Consider the following 17,157-nt stretch of genomic DNA (forward strand, 5'->3'; position numbering starts at 1 on the left):
AAAGAGAGAATGCAGAAGGATGGGCATGTAAATACTTCTGGCCTGGTTGCATTATATTCAGGGTCTTCTCATATTTATAACTAACATGAAATATGTGATTAGGAAGTCAAAGAATACAGTCAAAGTACAACTGTCTTTCCATAAAAGGTATTTGATGTCTCAGGTCCAAACACCAAAGAACAATCATTACTTCCACCAAAAGATGGACATCATTGTCATAAAGCGAATGATGACCCAGTATAAGACTTCCATGCTTTTTAGAAATTAGATTATATAAAAACCTTTTTTTGACTATGCTGTACTTTGTTGTACATGAAATACTGTTTTTCACTGAATACATGTTGCATTGTTCCATGAAACAAGAAATGGGTAGGATGGTCCACAAAGATAATCCCTCGCATGGAGTTATTAAATCTGAAATGACGTTGATACAACTAAGAATATTAATCATTGTGTTTCATATCTATTATAGAATATGGAAGTCGCGGGTTCATCTTTATCCATGGAAGGCTTTGCAATAGTGCAATGAATGACATCACATATCATATTTCGAATCATTTCGATTTCAACTATCACTCTCATATTTTCTCAAATCAACTATTAAAAATGGTAGCAAGTGATAAATGATAGCAAATGATTTTTTAATCTAATTTTAAACTTTTGAGATGCTTAATGACAAATGGTTGCAAAATCATAAAGATGAATTAATGGATACCATAATTATAAAAGGTAGAAATGCAATTGTGTATCCAACACAATAATGAGATTTAATATGAAAAGGACTTTTAATATGAAAGACATTATTCAAGAATCATTAAAATGAAATGAAGAAATCAAATCAATAAATTCATTTAAACCTTAAAATATATGAGGAAAATATCACTCAAGTTATTTACTTATTTAGCAACCAAATAAAATTTATTTCCCCGATTTCTTGTTTCCAATCACCAATTTGCCTAGATAGAGAAAGAAGATGAGTAAAGAAAGATGTGAATCCAAAATTCCCAAGATGGAGAGAGAAATGAGGCAAGAATATTTTTAATTCCCCAATGTTTTTAATGATATGCCCATTTGTTTTATTTTAGATACATTAGAGAAAAGGATAAAAAGGAAGAAAAAAATTATAGAGGGAAAATTACGTTGGATATTAAACTTCAATAGACCATTCAATTTTAAAAGGCCTAATGACTTTTAACTGAGGCAATAACTATCCAAATTAAAAACCTGACTGGTTAAATAAGACTAATAAAGCATGTGCTTACGATACTTAAATGTATGTCCTAATAATGTCTTCTAGACTCTTTTCTTGAAAAAATGGCTCATAAATAATCTTATTCTTATAACAGAATAAAACATGCAATTTAAGCATTCCAAGTAACATAATTATATAACAGAATAATAAAATCAGTAATTAGTAAAATTATGAACATGCAGAACACGATGTTAGGGAAAATTCCTACCATGATGTTGGGGGAGAAGGATCAAAACACTTGCGATGAGTTTCATCATGGCATTGCGATTTCTCATTGGGTGGGTCCATATCATCATAATGAGGACATGTCCTATTACAACCCTGAGGTTGCTGATTGAATGCATATCTATTCTCATGGTAAGGATGAGTCCTATCTGAGGATTGACGATCGCAGAATTGAAGTTAATGTGTTAATTTGAGAAATTTATAAGTGTTTACCTATGACTTTCCATTGACTAAATAACATTTGTAATTTTGAAATTGAAACTTTGTTCATTTCTTTCTAAAATTATGAAAGTCCATGGTGATCTGGACGATCAAATAATATCAAGTATATATGGCTTAGAATAAATAAGAGTCTGAAGTACATTTAATACATGCTCATATTCCATGAAAATGCATTGACCTCCCTGGCTTTAAAAATAAGCCTAATTGGATAATGATGCTTATATTGACTCCATATTTACACTAGAAAAGTTATGTGATGAAATCTATTGATTGAGCGCATCCAGACGATGCCAATGAATCATCAGCAGAGCCGTCTTCACCGTCATCGCCGTCATTGCTCTCATCAGCATCACTACCAGTCCGTGTCCAGCCTGACCGACACGCCAAAGCGCCCGTGAAGACGCCCGGGTTTTAATACCCCTGGTAGAGCACGTGCGCATTCGTATCATTGTGTTTTCATCTTCGTCCATATTATTTTTGTCGTCATTTTTGTCTTTCACGTTGTTTCATTCCCTATGTCCTTTAATTGTGTTTTAAAACGGGGGGAGGGGGTCCCTTATTGGACTCCCCTTGTTGGACCCTTTGTATGGGGCCCATCATGGCCCTATATAAGGCCATGATGTCCCCACGTTCTCCTCTAGATCTGGAGTTGTGTTCGGCAGTTATTTTCATCATCCAGATCTCATCGTGAGAAGGAGAGGGATGAAGAAGAAGAAGAAGGAGAAGAAGAAGAGGAAGAAGGAGGGAAAGAGGAGGTGAGGGAGAAGAACACCGACTGATTTAGAGCCTCAATTTTACCAGTTCAGGTGCTCTCCGTCGTATCTGAACAGTTCGGCCACCGGATCGTCCCAAGCGTGGAACCACGGTTTTGCAGTATCAGAACGAGAGATAATCTCGGCATTCCTCTTATTGGAGGAAAATCCTTGACCTATCGGGAGCGTCGACTCACCGACCCGGCCATTCCCTGCTGTGTTGGGCAGTCCGTCCATGGATCAGCGGCCGCGTCCTAGGCAAAGTGTCACCGCGTTAAGAACGCGTCCCTAGTGGGAAACCTCTATTCAGCCATCACATTGCGAGAGAGAACCTCAGTGTCTCTCTTCCTCGGAGAGAATCTTCGATCGACCGGGAGCGTCGACTGGCCGACCTGGCCATTATCCATCGTGTTGGAGCAATACGCTAACGGGTCAGCGGCTGCGTTCCTTGGCGGGCATCCACCTCCTTGCAATAAAATGGCACAACGAATCCCGACGAAGGTCGGTGAGTTGACCAGTGAAGGATCGAGAACTATTTAAACCGACAAGAATCTGGAATGACTTCAAACTCTACCGATGCCTCCCACCCTTGGATGTGGAGACTCGAACCTCCTAGGGTGACTCATGGGTGCTTCCTTTCCGAAGAAGGTCCTTCTGTCGACGCTTGCAGAACCGGTCGCCGAGGGTTGTCTGGTCACGCCATTGACGTCGGACGGAACTGCACCCCACACCATCTGTGGCATTCCTTGCCCATACCAGGGTCGCCCGACATTCTGATCGGCGTCGGGCTGCACGTGTCAAGCTCCGTGGACTGCTAGAAGCGCCTTGTCGCTACCCCTTGTTTCCTTCTCCTTTGGCCTCCATCCACCACTCCTGCACCTCTGCTAGTTGAGCCCACCGACCCTCTCCAGCACGTCTCCACCGCTCCTTCCCGCATCGCTCTGTGCACCGACGAAGATGTCGACGAGGAATGCGGCCATCTATGAGGTACGCTGTTCCCCTTTGCTCGTCAGTTATATTATGTCTTCTAGTATATTTTTGACTTCACTCCACCGCGCTCGGGTTAGATTAGGTGAGAGATATTTTATCGAGAAAACTACGAAGTTGAGCGCCTTCCTAGGCACGGGCCGATCCCGCCTGTTACATGCGAGCCCTACGGACTTGTTCCATTCGGCGCCGTAGTCGCCCTTGTCGAGCCGACGAGGGTCACAAGGTCACCATTACCGTCACCGATTGTCTGCTTCGGAGCTTGGAGTTCGGCAAATCATCATGAGTTGGGGCCTGCGCGTACATTTCACCTAGGGCATTCGCATCACATAATTACAATTCACCTAGTGATTTTACCCGTCGGTTGACACCATTGACGACGTCCGACATCATCTATGACATTTGGATTCAGTCAAATTCATTTGACCAACCAGATGAATTGATCATCATTTAGGTTTTATCCTTCAACTCAACTATGCATTATTGAGATAAATATTTTTATATCCAAAAATCAAATGAAAGCCTGATAATAAAACATTTTAGTCTTGATCCAACATTCCAATTAAATGAATTTTATAATTGTGTTATTTAGGCTTCGTATATTAGGAAAAGTACCTTGGATGATTTATATATATAAATGATTTTAAATAATTCATGTAGATAAATATATAGATGGGATGATATCATCTTGGGAACATCATAGGTTATGACCTGGGAAGAGAGATGTTATCATCTCACTTGTTAAAAATATATTTTCCAATTTTCTCCTAATTTATTTCATGAAAATAAATGCTGAAATATAAAATTAATTAAGCATTAATGTAGGGAAGGGAATATAAACACACCTCTCAGTGAGCGTAGGATTTGGACATTCAAATGCAACAATATATGTAGCAATTTATCAATATAAGCTCTTGATCTTTCTCTATTTTTTAAAAACAAATCTTTATAGGCCACTGTCCCTTTCATCCTTCTTTCTTTCTTCTTGAAACAAAAGAGAGTCTTGATAGTGAGAAGTTTAAAAAGGTCTTGAAGTAGATTTACGAAACCAGAAGTCTAGATTCAAGTGCACCTTGGTCATCTGGATAATTCTAGAGGTTGAACATGCGAATTAATTCTGATTTATCTCCAAGGGAGTCCAACAATGGGAAATGTTCCCCAAAAGATACTCAAAATTCGATTTGCTTGAACACACCTGGCAATGCTCTTGATAAGGAATTCAAGAAATGAATTAAAAAATGATAACTGTATCTAGTTGCATCAAATATAAAAGAATGGCCAAATTAAGAATTAAGTAAGAAATAAAATGTCTTTAGCAGTTGAAATGACCTCAAAATGGAATCATTTTTACCCATCTATTGGGTGGATAATATCTGGAAGTGAGGATAGGCACATGGGATAGAATAATTTGTACATATTTGAGAAAAAAAGGGACAACGGAAAGGGCTCCATGAGCTACATGAATGTGGGAGTCGATAGAAGCCCCCAACTTTTACTACATCACCTAGATCTAATTTAATGTATGTGCGTGACACTCTAGACCTTGGTAGTGGTACATGTTACGACTCCATTTTCCCAATAAATTATTATGGGATATCTTCAATAATTAGATATATTTAAGATAAATTAAATCATAAATAAGGTTAATCTAATACATAGCTTGAAGCACAAGCATGCGAGGCAAAAAGCCAGATTGTGTTCTAATGTTACAAGGATTTTATGGAACTCAACCTGTCCCTATGTAATTCCCTGGTACATGCTATCCCTTATCTACACAACACTCATATAAATAACTCGGGGCACAATCATGGATCAATTCTGAATAGCATATTGAGAAAATTGAATACTTCATTCAATCGTCTTTATCTACATAATTTTTTATGTAATAGAGGAAACAAAATTTAAGCTTCACTACCCAATTAGAGTTAATGGGCTGGTTATTGCGTCTCAGCTTAAAACAGTTTGGGGGCATGCACTAGAGATTCATAGTTATTATATTCTAGTCATCCATCCACACTAGATATTTGTTATAGGAGCAAAAACTCTTCATATTGATGTGTTATTCATTAATGTGGTTGATGATTAGGTATTATACCATCCAAAAATTCATATATATCACTTTAGGGAAACATTACTGTAGCAATTACCAAATACACATCTATATAATCTTTTTATAAGTGTATGGGCTTAACCATACCACCGTATAAGCATTAGTGAAAGTGATGTCCATTGAAGATATTTCAGTGTCCTTCCTAAATGTTGTATAAAAGGAATGTTTTCATTCAATGTTTCTAAATGAAATATCAATATACTGTAATTCAAATCTAATGTGGTAAGTATTGGACATATTCTTAGACTTCCTTATGAACATCACATATAAATAATATTTTAATTTTACATTACTGAGTTCCTCTTGAAATTTGACATTATGAATTTCCATATTCTTAGTATCAACACCTGACATTCTTCAACTCTGTAACACGAACACTTATTACACTCAGCCCAGCTAGTCTTCATAGATGACGATGACTCAAGCCTTAAAGGATGCTTTAATATTCTCTCCAATAAACAATTTTCATTGAAACATTATATTTAAGATGAACTCATATTCAAGATTTTCGGTACAGCGATATCATGAACGATACATTACAAATAATTTAATAAAATATTTTTACAATAATTCAGAAAATCACAGGAATACAAATATCACAAATAATATAATATTTTAACGATCAATGTTATCAAGTTGTAAATAATTTCACTTCTTTCCTTCATTTTTGAATTTTGCAGTTTTCAAGTACTTGGCATCAATCTTATTATCTTGTTCCGATATTGTTTGATGGCGCAGCACCGCCCGAGCCCCCAAAGACGTCTTCGGAGACGTCACTGTCGCCATCGACACCGTCACCGGTACGCATTCAGCCCACCCGGCAAGCCAAGGCGACGGTACGAACGCCCGGATTCAAGTACACCGGGTAATGGCACCTTATCTTCATTATCCGTTTGTCGTTTTCGTTCGTGTTTTGGTTTGTAGTTCACCGTCCGTTGTTTTTATGTTCAGTTACGTTCATGTGTAACGAGGGAAGATCCACTCTATAAGGATCTCCCCTCTCTGTCTTTTCTTTTCCCCTCTCATTTTTTTTTTTTTTTGTGTTTGTGGACTCAAGTGCATGGGGGTCATCCGCGTTCTGCTATAAGAAGGGATCTTGGATGACCAAATGTGGTACCCTTTTGCTTTGAAGAAGTTATTTTGAAAAAAAGAGAAGGGTCGCCGATCGTAGAAGAAGGAAGAAGAAGAAGAAGAAGGAGAAGGAAGAGGAGAAGAGAAGAGGAGGGAAGAGCCACCGCCTCGGGCCAGCCGCCGCCATCTGCCTGCGCTTACCGCGTACGCGCGCTCGCCGCCGCCGCCTCAGGCCCGTCGTCGCCGCCGCCCGCGCTTCCCGCGCGCGCCCGCCGCCGCCGACGGTCCGCCCGGCCGGACCCCGACCGGCGTGCGCTGATCCGTGGCCTCGCCAGGGGAAGGACAGGCTGAGTAGAGCCCTCGTCTGCCCTCGACCCCGCCGGACCTCCGGCGAATCCGACGGACCACCGGCACGCCGCTGAACGACCGCCGCGAGCCGGGCCCGACCCGCGACCGAAGTCGCTGAACGACCGTTCGGGTGCCCAAGTCGACCGATCAAACGACCGACCCGAACGACCGGTGGAACCGGCCGACCGGTTCGATCCGAACCGATCGACCGGGCTGGTCAAACACGGGGGTTGACTATACCCGGCCGGTCAGGCCGACCCGGTCAACTGACTCGGACGACTCCCACCGACCGCCTGCCACCGTCTCATACCACTGACGACGCCGCAAGCAATCTCGTACGAGACCACGACGACTATTCCCTGGACAGCCGTTCAGTTGCCGTCTCTTATTTCTTGCAGTGCACTCTCGATTGCTTCCACCGCGCTCGGGTTAGACGTAGGTGAGCGTGGAAGGTTGAGTGATAACACGTCGCTTTTAGTGTCTTACCTGTTTGGTACGAGTCGGGTCCGCCCGTCCGTGCAAGCACAACCCTGCAGGAACTTTCCCGTTCGGTGCCGTAGCGTCCTTGTTCCGCCCAGACAAGGTTCAGGAGGCTTGCCTATCATCTCCGGGCGACTCCATCGACCTCCCAGAAGTTGACATCCCATTGCTTGTCGGCAGCTGCAGGTACTAGACATACTCGCTCGTGCATCTCATCGTTGGTCTCCTTCGTAGAATCCCCATTATTGGACGACATTCCCCGGGACGTCGTCTGATTTCGTCGATCTCGACACCGAGTCCCATCACCTCGGTGACGGCCGGACATCGTCCCTGACGTTGTCCTGCATAATTGTTACGTCTTTCCAACAATATATTTTCGCTCAGACTTCCTCTCATGAAATTTTTCATATGTTCTATTAAACTTACTTTTGTGTTCTCTTCTAACTCTTGTAAAATACTAAGGAATTAAAGGTAAATTACACAGAAAACTGTATTTATTTGTTGTATCTAATGATGTGAAGGAAAACATACTGTTGTGATAAAATTTCTGCTGACGTAGAGCTTAATAAATCATTTGCAACGGATCGTCTCTGTGGGAAAAATGATGAGGAAAAAATCACCTTGAAACTTTTCTCTAATTTTATTTTGCAAACTCATCAAAACATTTGCTTCTTAGCTGTACTAGGCATATAAAATGAATATATTTCTAGGGACATATTATTGTTTATTGACCACGTGTGTCTCCCTAAGGTCAACTTGCAAACATCATCTTCTACTAAAATATTAAACCTCTAAGACTTGTGAACATTGTTTCAATATTAAAGATTATGTCAAACCATTTACGTTGCTAATATTCTTTAATACTCTTGATGAGAACTGTAGTTGAGGAGTTTGGAGAGCATCTAAATATTTGTATTATTTTTGGAGAGCATATAAGTTTAAATTACATATACCATCTCAAATTTAAATTCCAATATTTTTCACTATTACAACATGCCTGATACTTCCTTATTAATTAAGACAACATGAACTCATGGTTTATATTTAACTCACTAGATATAATTTGAAAAAAACTTAAATGAGGTCAAGTGTTTTGGAAAAAAAGTCACCTTAATGAATTCTGAAGATAACATTATCAGGTTGTAAAATAATCCATAAATACATGCAAGCATCAGAAAGTGTGAAAATCTACTGCCATTTGAAATAAATAAAAATATTTAGGGAAAAGATGAAAACAGAGAAGAAGAGAAAAATCAGCCCTTTCAACCAATAAGTTCTTATAGTCGTTTTTTACACTATGTATCGTATTATTTTAACATATATCTTGTGTTCTTCTGCCTTTGTCAGAACTTGATCAATATGAGTTTCTGAATCCGTGTTATTTTGGAAAAATAGTTTCCTCAACATATCTATTATCTTTATGGAAAGTCAAAGTCAGCTAAAAATATTTCAGTAATTAATTTCTTGGATTATCAATGCATATCATTAAAGTTTGGTAAAAAGTGGTTCCATTTCTAACAAAAATGTAAATTGTAAAATGAGTTTCTTTTTACCTAAGGTAAATGCCTATTTCGAAATATTTTTGTCTACATTTCATCAAACTTATCTTCTGTAATGATTTACTTATATGCTATGAGTGGTATTTATCTATGTTTTTGTTAATTTTATAAACATATCAATTCTGTAATTAGTTATTTGCAGCAAAAATTAAACCAATTTATAATCATTTCATAAAATAGAAGTGCAATAAATCATGGTTTTCTCTAGTATTACAGTTGTAGGGATAGACTCCCTTTTGAGATGGAAATTATTTTATATCTATTATTTCATATGGAATTCAATAGTTTATCTAGTGAGAATTTATATTTGATATTTTTAAATTACATACAAATTGGAACGATGGGAGATAGAATACATTATTCTTATGTGGATTGTTCAGTCATGATATACTTCATAATGATCCATCTGTCTTTCTAAATCATGATCATCACTTCATCCTCCATGATTATTATCTCAATCACACGACTATATCTTATCTACAACACTTTATATCAGTTATCTTTATCTTATAATAATTTTCACCTCATCACCTCACGTTTTCCTTATCTCACTGTCATTTATTTTAAATTTATTTACACTTAATTTCTTTAATTACTCTTTCAATAATATTACATCCTTAATTATATTTCATGTGAAAATGATTTTTTCTCATCACTAAAGCGAGTACATCTTTGTATTTGTATTGATTAGACTCAACAGCCCTAAACGAATTAGAATATCATTTTGAGTTTATCAGCTACGTGGAGTCTTGAACATACAATCCAACAGGATATATAGGAGAAAGAGGATAATGGGAAACCTACTACACTCGACTTGCGCATCCTTAATTTATATTTTCATATGGGGTAATAAGAAGACTAGGTTTACATCTAGCAAATTTTATAATGGATTATATGAGGAAGTCTTGCAGTATTTTTAAATCTCACAATGTTTCTTTCTCTCTTTCTCATCACAACTCAAAAGGATCCTCTCATTGCAATTGGACTTGCCATAGGTTAACTATGATACACATGATGCAGAGAGCACCTCAAACCTTCTGTGATGCCATAGCAATACGACCACTAAGCGTTTAAAAAATTCCATGGGATGTCACTGCTTCCTCAGATATTCCTCAAAAATGTGCCGAATGACTGAAATAATTATCTTTTGGATGAACTTGAAAACCAATGCTTCAACATTGAGTTGTTTTTTAACTGAATGATTAATGTGTCATTGTGTACTATTTCTAGTCTCTAGTTATGAGACTTTAGTCCAGATTTGTGGATTGAGGGGGTTTGAATTGCAAATAAGATTGCCCTCTTCACTAATTTCCAGATATCAGGATAATAGTATTGCATTTAACAAGGTATATGATTCCAGCAATGTACAATTGTAGGTTGCATAAAAAATGTCTTTAAGTGGGTGAAGACACACCTGGTAAGGAATAAGATAATTAATGAGAAAATAATAAGGGTAAAAACATCTATCAGATATGAAAAATACTAAGATAAGTAACAAAAATTGAAAACTTATTTTATAAAGTCTCAATTTCCAACATTATGGTTCACCATGCAGAGGTGGTGCCCAGAAATTATTGGACTAGTACCATGAACTTTCTATGTTTACATGCATAAATGACTATATAAACTTTGGTACTATTATTCTGATTTACATGGATTTAAAGTATTTTATAAACCTCATGTTCCTCGCGAAACAATAGTAGTATGTTATGAAGTATTTTAATCTAATTTGATCAAATAAATTTCGTGGAGATGTTTTTTCATTTGGAATATTTCTTTTTTTTCAGATTGAAATAGGCTTTCTTCTAGTTTTAATAGCTTCTTGGGCTTTATATCCTTTAAGGCATATGTTGTCATTCACATTTCTCAAATGGTCACTGATAAAGCTTCATTGAGAGTAACTAGTTCACCTAATCATTGAGAAAATGTTCCATTAGTTTTTGTCATTAAAATGCAATGCTCTTGTGGCCATTCATTGGCTGATAAAGATTTGAGTTTGTTAATTTTCAGTGGACTTGAATCTAATTTAGATCGAATGCATGTTCAAAAATATCATAACATGTATCATCTTAAGGAAATATATATGGCCTGAAAGCCAATCACACATTCCATTTCTTGTCTATGTGCATTTTTAGAATGTATGAGTTATTCTTCACTTGTGCTGCTTATAATGAAGTCCATGAATACGTAATCAAATTTAATGATTTATCATGAGATCATAGTACTGATATCACTAATCATTAAGAATGTATTCCAAATATTTTTATTCAAATGATACTCGATATCAACGTCAAACTATCTACATATAATAACATTATCTAGTGCCCCTTAGATGATCACTATAGCCAATCATGTAGCCATTAGTGTGGACTGACGAAGGATATATAGTGGGTGGTCTTTTAGGAAAACAGTTTATTGATTATTGGTGCCAACCTCACTGGACTCAATAGAGTCAATTGGATTTCTCACATCTTGAAGTTTTATTCGAAAAATAAAATGCTTAATTTGGGAAATAAATGGAAGGGAAACACAAGCCCACGATATCTCCGACATTTTAAGATGAGGCCTGATAAATAAGAAGCACATTCAAAACTCTTTAAAAAATATGTCAATTAAATGCAATATTTACGAAACTAATCAATAAATTGAATTTCAAAGGTCTATATTCAAATCTATGAAAGAGGGAATGTGAATCCGGGATGTAAATCAAATAATCTTGGCCCTCCGAACCCTTGGAACTAAATAAAATGCCTGGGAGAATAATAGACTTCTATCTAAACTCTTCTCCCCACTCTTTGTATCTCGTTGTTGGAGGCTACTGCATCACGTTTCTTTGTTCCATTCTTTTTCTACAAGAGTGTGTGAGAGAGTTCAAGTATGATCAAGATTCTTTGTGAATAAAGCACCACTTGGCCCTTGGGAGAAGTGATAACAGGGTTTGTGTTATGTCCTGAAGGTATGGTTTTAATTTTGTCTTATATTTTTCTTGGTAGACATTCAAGTGGATAGTCTAAATTTAAAGTTATTGCAACACCTCAAACATCAGTAAATAATTACTCACATAGCAATTGTCAAATCATTTTTCATTCACTACCTGCTGTTGCCCAGATCTATTGGCCGATGGTGTACCAACCCCTATTAACTGTACGTCAGCAAGCATAGACACCCATAAATTCTGCCGTAGAAAAGGCATCTACAGGTTCTACTTTTGATTGAACTTTCATTGTTTCCCTAAACAATTCTAAATTTCTCTCCAAAATCATATAAACTATCATAAATTATTCAAAATTGTGTTTTATTTATTTGAAAAAATGGTGACTAGTTCCCTTTCATATTTGACTGATTTTGCACTTTGGAAAGTAGATATAAATATATCAAAATATAAAATCACCTAAAAAAATATTTTAATCTATATTTGAATTCCAATTTAGTCCCTCAGTATCTTCTCCTTGTGGATTCAAAGCTCGCTCTGTACTAAAGAAAATTTTGTAAATACTGTTGCAGAAATGACAGCCTTAAAAAAACTTTATTAACCCAAATTCTGGTTATCAGTCCACGTATCATGTAGTCCATGAGTTAATGATGGCAAATCTTTTGTCTTTTGTATTTTTATGCGGATATGAGGCATAAAGTGAGTCATACAATTAGAAAAAGTGTTGATGCCACACAGTGACCCATCATTATGTGATGTATTTTTGTGGATTATGAAATATTTATTCTCGGGGATTTTTGTGCAAGCGAGATGTTTGATCGCGAGAAGTGGACCACAGATACCCCAGAAAAAGATCAATGATTGACTAGGAAGATTTGACATCACTAAGAATTCTAATGTCTAAAAGATAAATCAAGTAAATCAATTATCTAGATTCCATGAATTCAAGCCTTGATGTCTGATGACCTAACATTTGGATCAAGCTCAAACTTTGAGCTCACCTTCCTCCTTCTGCTCTACATCCATCCTTGCCTTTTGATTTATAATATGATGTATAAAAACTATAAAAATAGTATTTGAAATTATTCCATATAGTTCTTGATTTAGGTTAAGAAGAGTAAGGTTAAAGAACCATCAAGAGGATTAGGTATGTCTTCACTGGTTGAGGAGAAGCAACAAAGAAGAGGAAAAGATTGATTGCATCTGAAAATAACTTTGGTTCTAGAAGAACTGGAGAACCGAGGGTTACTTCATTGTATTATAATGTTTTATCTCTAGCAAACAGTATTAGGGTCAAATCACATCCAAACATATTCATTATATTGTGAACCATTTTCATGTGATTTCTCTATTATTCCATCATCTCAAATCCCAAAACATTAATATTCTTAATATATATTTATATAGATTTATATATTTTTACCTGTCCATGTATCTCTATCATCCTATTTATCTCACCGTCATCATAACTTCACTGTGTTTTCTTTATCCCAAAAAATCATTTCATTTATACATCACTCTCTCATGTCTTGTACATTATACATTAATATTCAGAATATTTATAGCTCTCTATCTCTATCACCATCTCACTTCTTTAGCAACCAATTGATAAGTCAAAATTTTGCGGGTTTATGTCATTATTTTGATTCAAACTTAACCAATAATATTGATGAAAATTTCCACTTAAATACTCTATAATTAATATAGAGAAAGTAAGGGGTCAATCCACAGAGAGGCGGAAATATATTTTCAATTTTTTTGCAAGCTTGGAATGAAGAAAATTATTTTAAAAGTAAAAAATACAATTTCTGGAATTTTTTTGGATTTTTAGTTAGTTTATATAATTTCATATGATTTAAATTGAAGCAGAAATACAAAGAAAAACAGTAAAAATATTTTACACTAATTTTCCTTATTTTTCTTAACAACAGAAATCGAACATAATTTTTTTTAGAATTTTCTGGAATTTAATTTACACCAAAAACCACAAGAAATATTTAAAATGGAAAGTTAGATATTTTTAGAAATTGTTTTAGATGTTAAAATCACTGTACATTGATTATCTTAATTTTCTGGATTTTTCCCCATTTTTTTTTGGAATTTGTTAATGAAAAACATATTTTAGCTAATTTTTCTGATTTTAACTATTTTTATAATTTTAATGCGAAAAAATAGAGCGAGAACTTATTTGGACCAGCAAAAGACTAATTCAAGTCATTTCGCTACCCACGACTAAGCTTCCTGGAAGACTGACAAGAGGAGTGGAATGGAATCCAATCTGTCATTATTCATACCCCATGGCATCGGAACGGGAACAGAATAAAATCTCTAACGGGCTCCTCAAAAGTGAATTTAATGTTTAATGCCTCTCCGTTTTCGCTCCCTCATCCTTCTAGGAAGGTCTCCCATCCACTCACAATAAAGAAGAAAGAATAGAGAAGGAGGGAGCTACAGCTTCAACTAAACTTCAGATGATATTGCCTCATAGAAAAATAGACAAAAAAGTTGTCCCTCTATAGAGCAGAAGATGATGGCTTGCTCATGACTACCTTGCCATAAAAGAAGGGAAAAAACAAAGAAAGAAGAAATAGTAAAAGAAGGGGAAAGAAAGGCCCATTGGCCATCTGCCTAGCCGGTTCTTCCGTGAAGTTTGAGTTAGGCAACAATCCTTTCTGGTCAGCCCTCGGACGGAATATGAATGAAAGAAGCCTGGTAACGAATGGCTTAACAAAGTCCATTCAATCCCGTTCTGTTCACGTTTCTTTGAAGTCTAACTCGTTTACTTTGGATACTGACAATTAATCTTGTCCTTATCGAAAGTAAAGAAGTTGGGCTCGTGAATGTCAACTGATGGTGAAGTTACATCGGCAGAAGTAAGACGAGAAAGAGAGATTCTGATTGCTGAACGGCGAAGATGTTCAGAATTAGACCACAGGAGACCGAGATTGCCTCGCTTTATGGGCAAGTAGTGGAAAAAATGGTAGTTTGGCCCCACTAAGCGCGTCGGCTCAATTGACTGAAGTTTCCATTGAAATTACTAAATAGAAGAACGGTCAGCCTAACAACAAGTTCCAGAGTTAGCAAATTAATTATGATTGGTGCCGCAGTATCACTCCCTGAAATGCAACTTAACTCTTTATCTTGGTGCAGTTTTTTTCAACGTAAAGTTGGGGAAGATTTAATGAGAAGCTAGAAAGCGTTAAAACTCCATTCATTCAGGTTGTATGTTTTCATGCGTAACACGAGAAGTAGGATCTGAATTATGGAAAGTATCGTATGTGCAGTAGGGGGGACAAGTATTAATTCGGGCAAACATTTCATAGAAATTCGTTGGTAATTTGTTCCAGCTTTCATACAGACTTAAGAGGGCCTCACACGTGCTATACGTCTAAATAAAAAATTTGATGATTAACATTAAACTATTGGTATATAAGGAAATCATCTAATGTGTAGTTACGGAGAGAAGCTTTGATTGCATGAAACATTACATACAAATCTGTAGGTAATTTATTACAAACTTCATCCAGACTTGAAAGCGCCTCACACATATTATACATATCCTCGTACCAATCATGTATTCACCGGCTGTTCTTTCTCTTTTCTTCATTTTGAAGCAGAACACCGAAAGTTGCGTCACTCCAAATAACGCTCATGCAAAGATTTGTAGTTTAAAAAACTAGGACTGTGATAATTGCATGCTTTCGCCGTGGTTCTTGTCGAACTGTTGCACACGAATATTGAACGCCAGTCGACGGATGCAACGTATAATATTTTATAAATCTTAATTTTCGATGGGGAGGAACAAATCCAATCTATAGAGCAGGACACAATCACTGAGCGAAAATCATCATTTAAGACTTTTCTGGGTGGCCCCTACTTTGGTATCTTGAGGAACAGGCACAGAAATAGTTAACGAGGAATACCCAAAGCTTTTAGCTCTTCCCTCCCCCTCTGCGTGAAGGATGCACTCGTTGTAGAACTCAACATCAACCGCTATGGAGTAGAATGCAAGCAGTCCCGTGAGTAAACCTCCAAATACTGCAAGAATCAGCCAGTAAGCTCTCAAAAGGCCGATTGGCGCAGCCACAATAACAACGAAGAGATATCTCAACAAGTTTAGACGTATCGCCACGCCCTTTCTTCCTTGGATCAGCTCGGAAGCCCTTCCAATGGCGGTCAGCCCATAACCTCCTTCCTCTGCAGCCGTGATCACAATACCAAGACGTAACAACATATCCAAGTATATCATCAGAAGATACCCAGATAACACTATAAACGCGGCCAGGATATAAGACCACGCAGAGAAATCAAAGATGAAGACCACCCCGGCGGTGAATGCCAACAAGTATAAGAAGAAAGAATAGACGATGAGAGCATGGTAAAGACCGGTGACCATGGTGTTTTTCCACTTTCTCCATGTCATTATTAGATGACCCCTCGCGTCAAACTCCTCGTCCCTTGAAACCATGGCGAGGGCAGTGATGGCCACTGTCTGGAGAAACGAAAAGAACAGGAAACTGAGCAAGAAAAGAGCTAATATCCATTTGTCTAACGTTCTGAAGTCTGTTACAAGCCCAAGAACAAAAGCCTCAAAGAACCCTTTTGAGGACTCTGGCTTCCCCAGAGCTCGAATAGTCCGTGATATGAGGATTGACGCTGGCGTAAGAGTTGCGGTGTAAGCAAAGAGGTAGAAACAATGGTAGATAAGGAAGATGAACATGAATAAAATCATGGGTCTCCAGCTCTTTCTTGTGAGTTTTACCGCATCCGCCAGTATGCGCAGTGCCTTCCTTGGCCTTGAATCTGCAGGCCCAGAATTTTTTGGAAAACTCTCACTCTCCATGCCTTTCTTTCTCTCTCCTTTACTTCCCTCTTTTTCTGATACTTCCTTTCACTAACTAGCGAAATCCCTGAGCTTTATACTCTGCAAGAAAACCCTCCAAAACGGCTAAAGACTCCACAAGGTCTCCCCCCAAAATCGATCCTTGTTCGTAGATAAAGAGTTGGGCCCATGATGGACTACTACTAGGCAAATCTTAGCCGCAGAAAAAGATAAGGGAAAATTTTGACTACTGAACGCCAGAAATCCCATGCGTACGTGGTAAGCTATTGTGGAAAATATGGGAGTTCGACCGCGCTGAAATTTTCAGCATGAATGCCTGAAGTTTCCGTTGAATTTATTAAACATGGAATTGCGAGTCATGCAACAAGTTTGGTAT

At 37.4% G+C, this 17,157-nt stretch overlaps 1 protein-coding gene across 1 annotated transcript; it reads right to left on the reverse strand.

The window, feature by feature from the left end:
• Nucleotides 1-15,692: 15,692 nt before the first annotated feature.
• Nucleotides 15,693-16,824, reverse strand: LOC144709853 (uncharacterized). Its single transcript, XM_078583504.1, has one exon. The coding sequence runs from the start codon at nucleotides 16,779-16,781 to the stop codon at nucleotides 15,786-15,788; it is 996 nt and encodes a 331-aa protein (XP_078439630.1). The 5' UTR covers nucleotides 16,782-16,824; the 3' UTR covers nucleotides 15,693-15,785.
• Between the last annotated feature and the right edge of the window lie 333 nt (nucleotides 16,825-17,157).

Source organism: Wolffia australiana, chromosome 11 (assembly GCF_029677425.1).
Source record: "Wolffia australiana isolate 7733 chromosome 11, ASM2967742v1".
Classification (NCBI taxonomy): Eukaryota; Viridiplantae; Streptophyta; class Magnoliopsida; order Alismatales; family Araceae; genus Wolffia; species Wolffia australiana.

Coding starts and splice junctions, on each gene's coding strand:
- LOC144709853 (XM_078583504.1), bottom strand. CDS start 16,781: ATGGAGAGTGAGAGTTTTCCAAAAAATTCTGGGCCTGCAGATTCAAGG.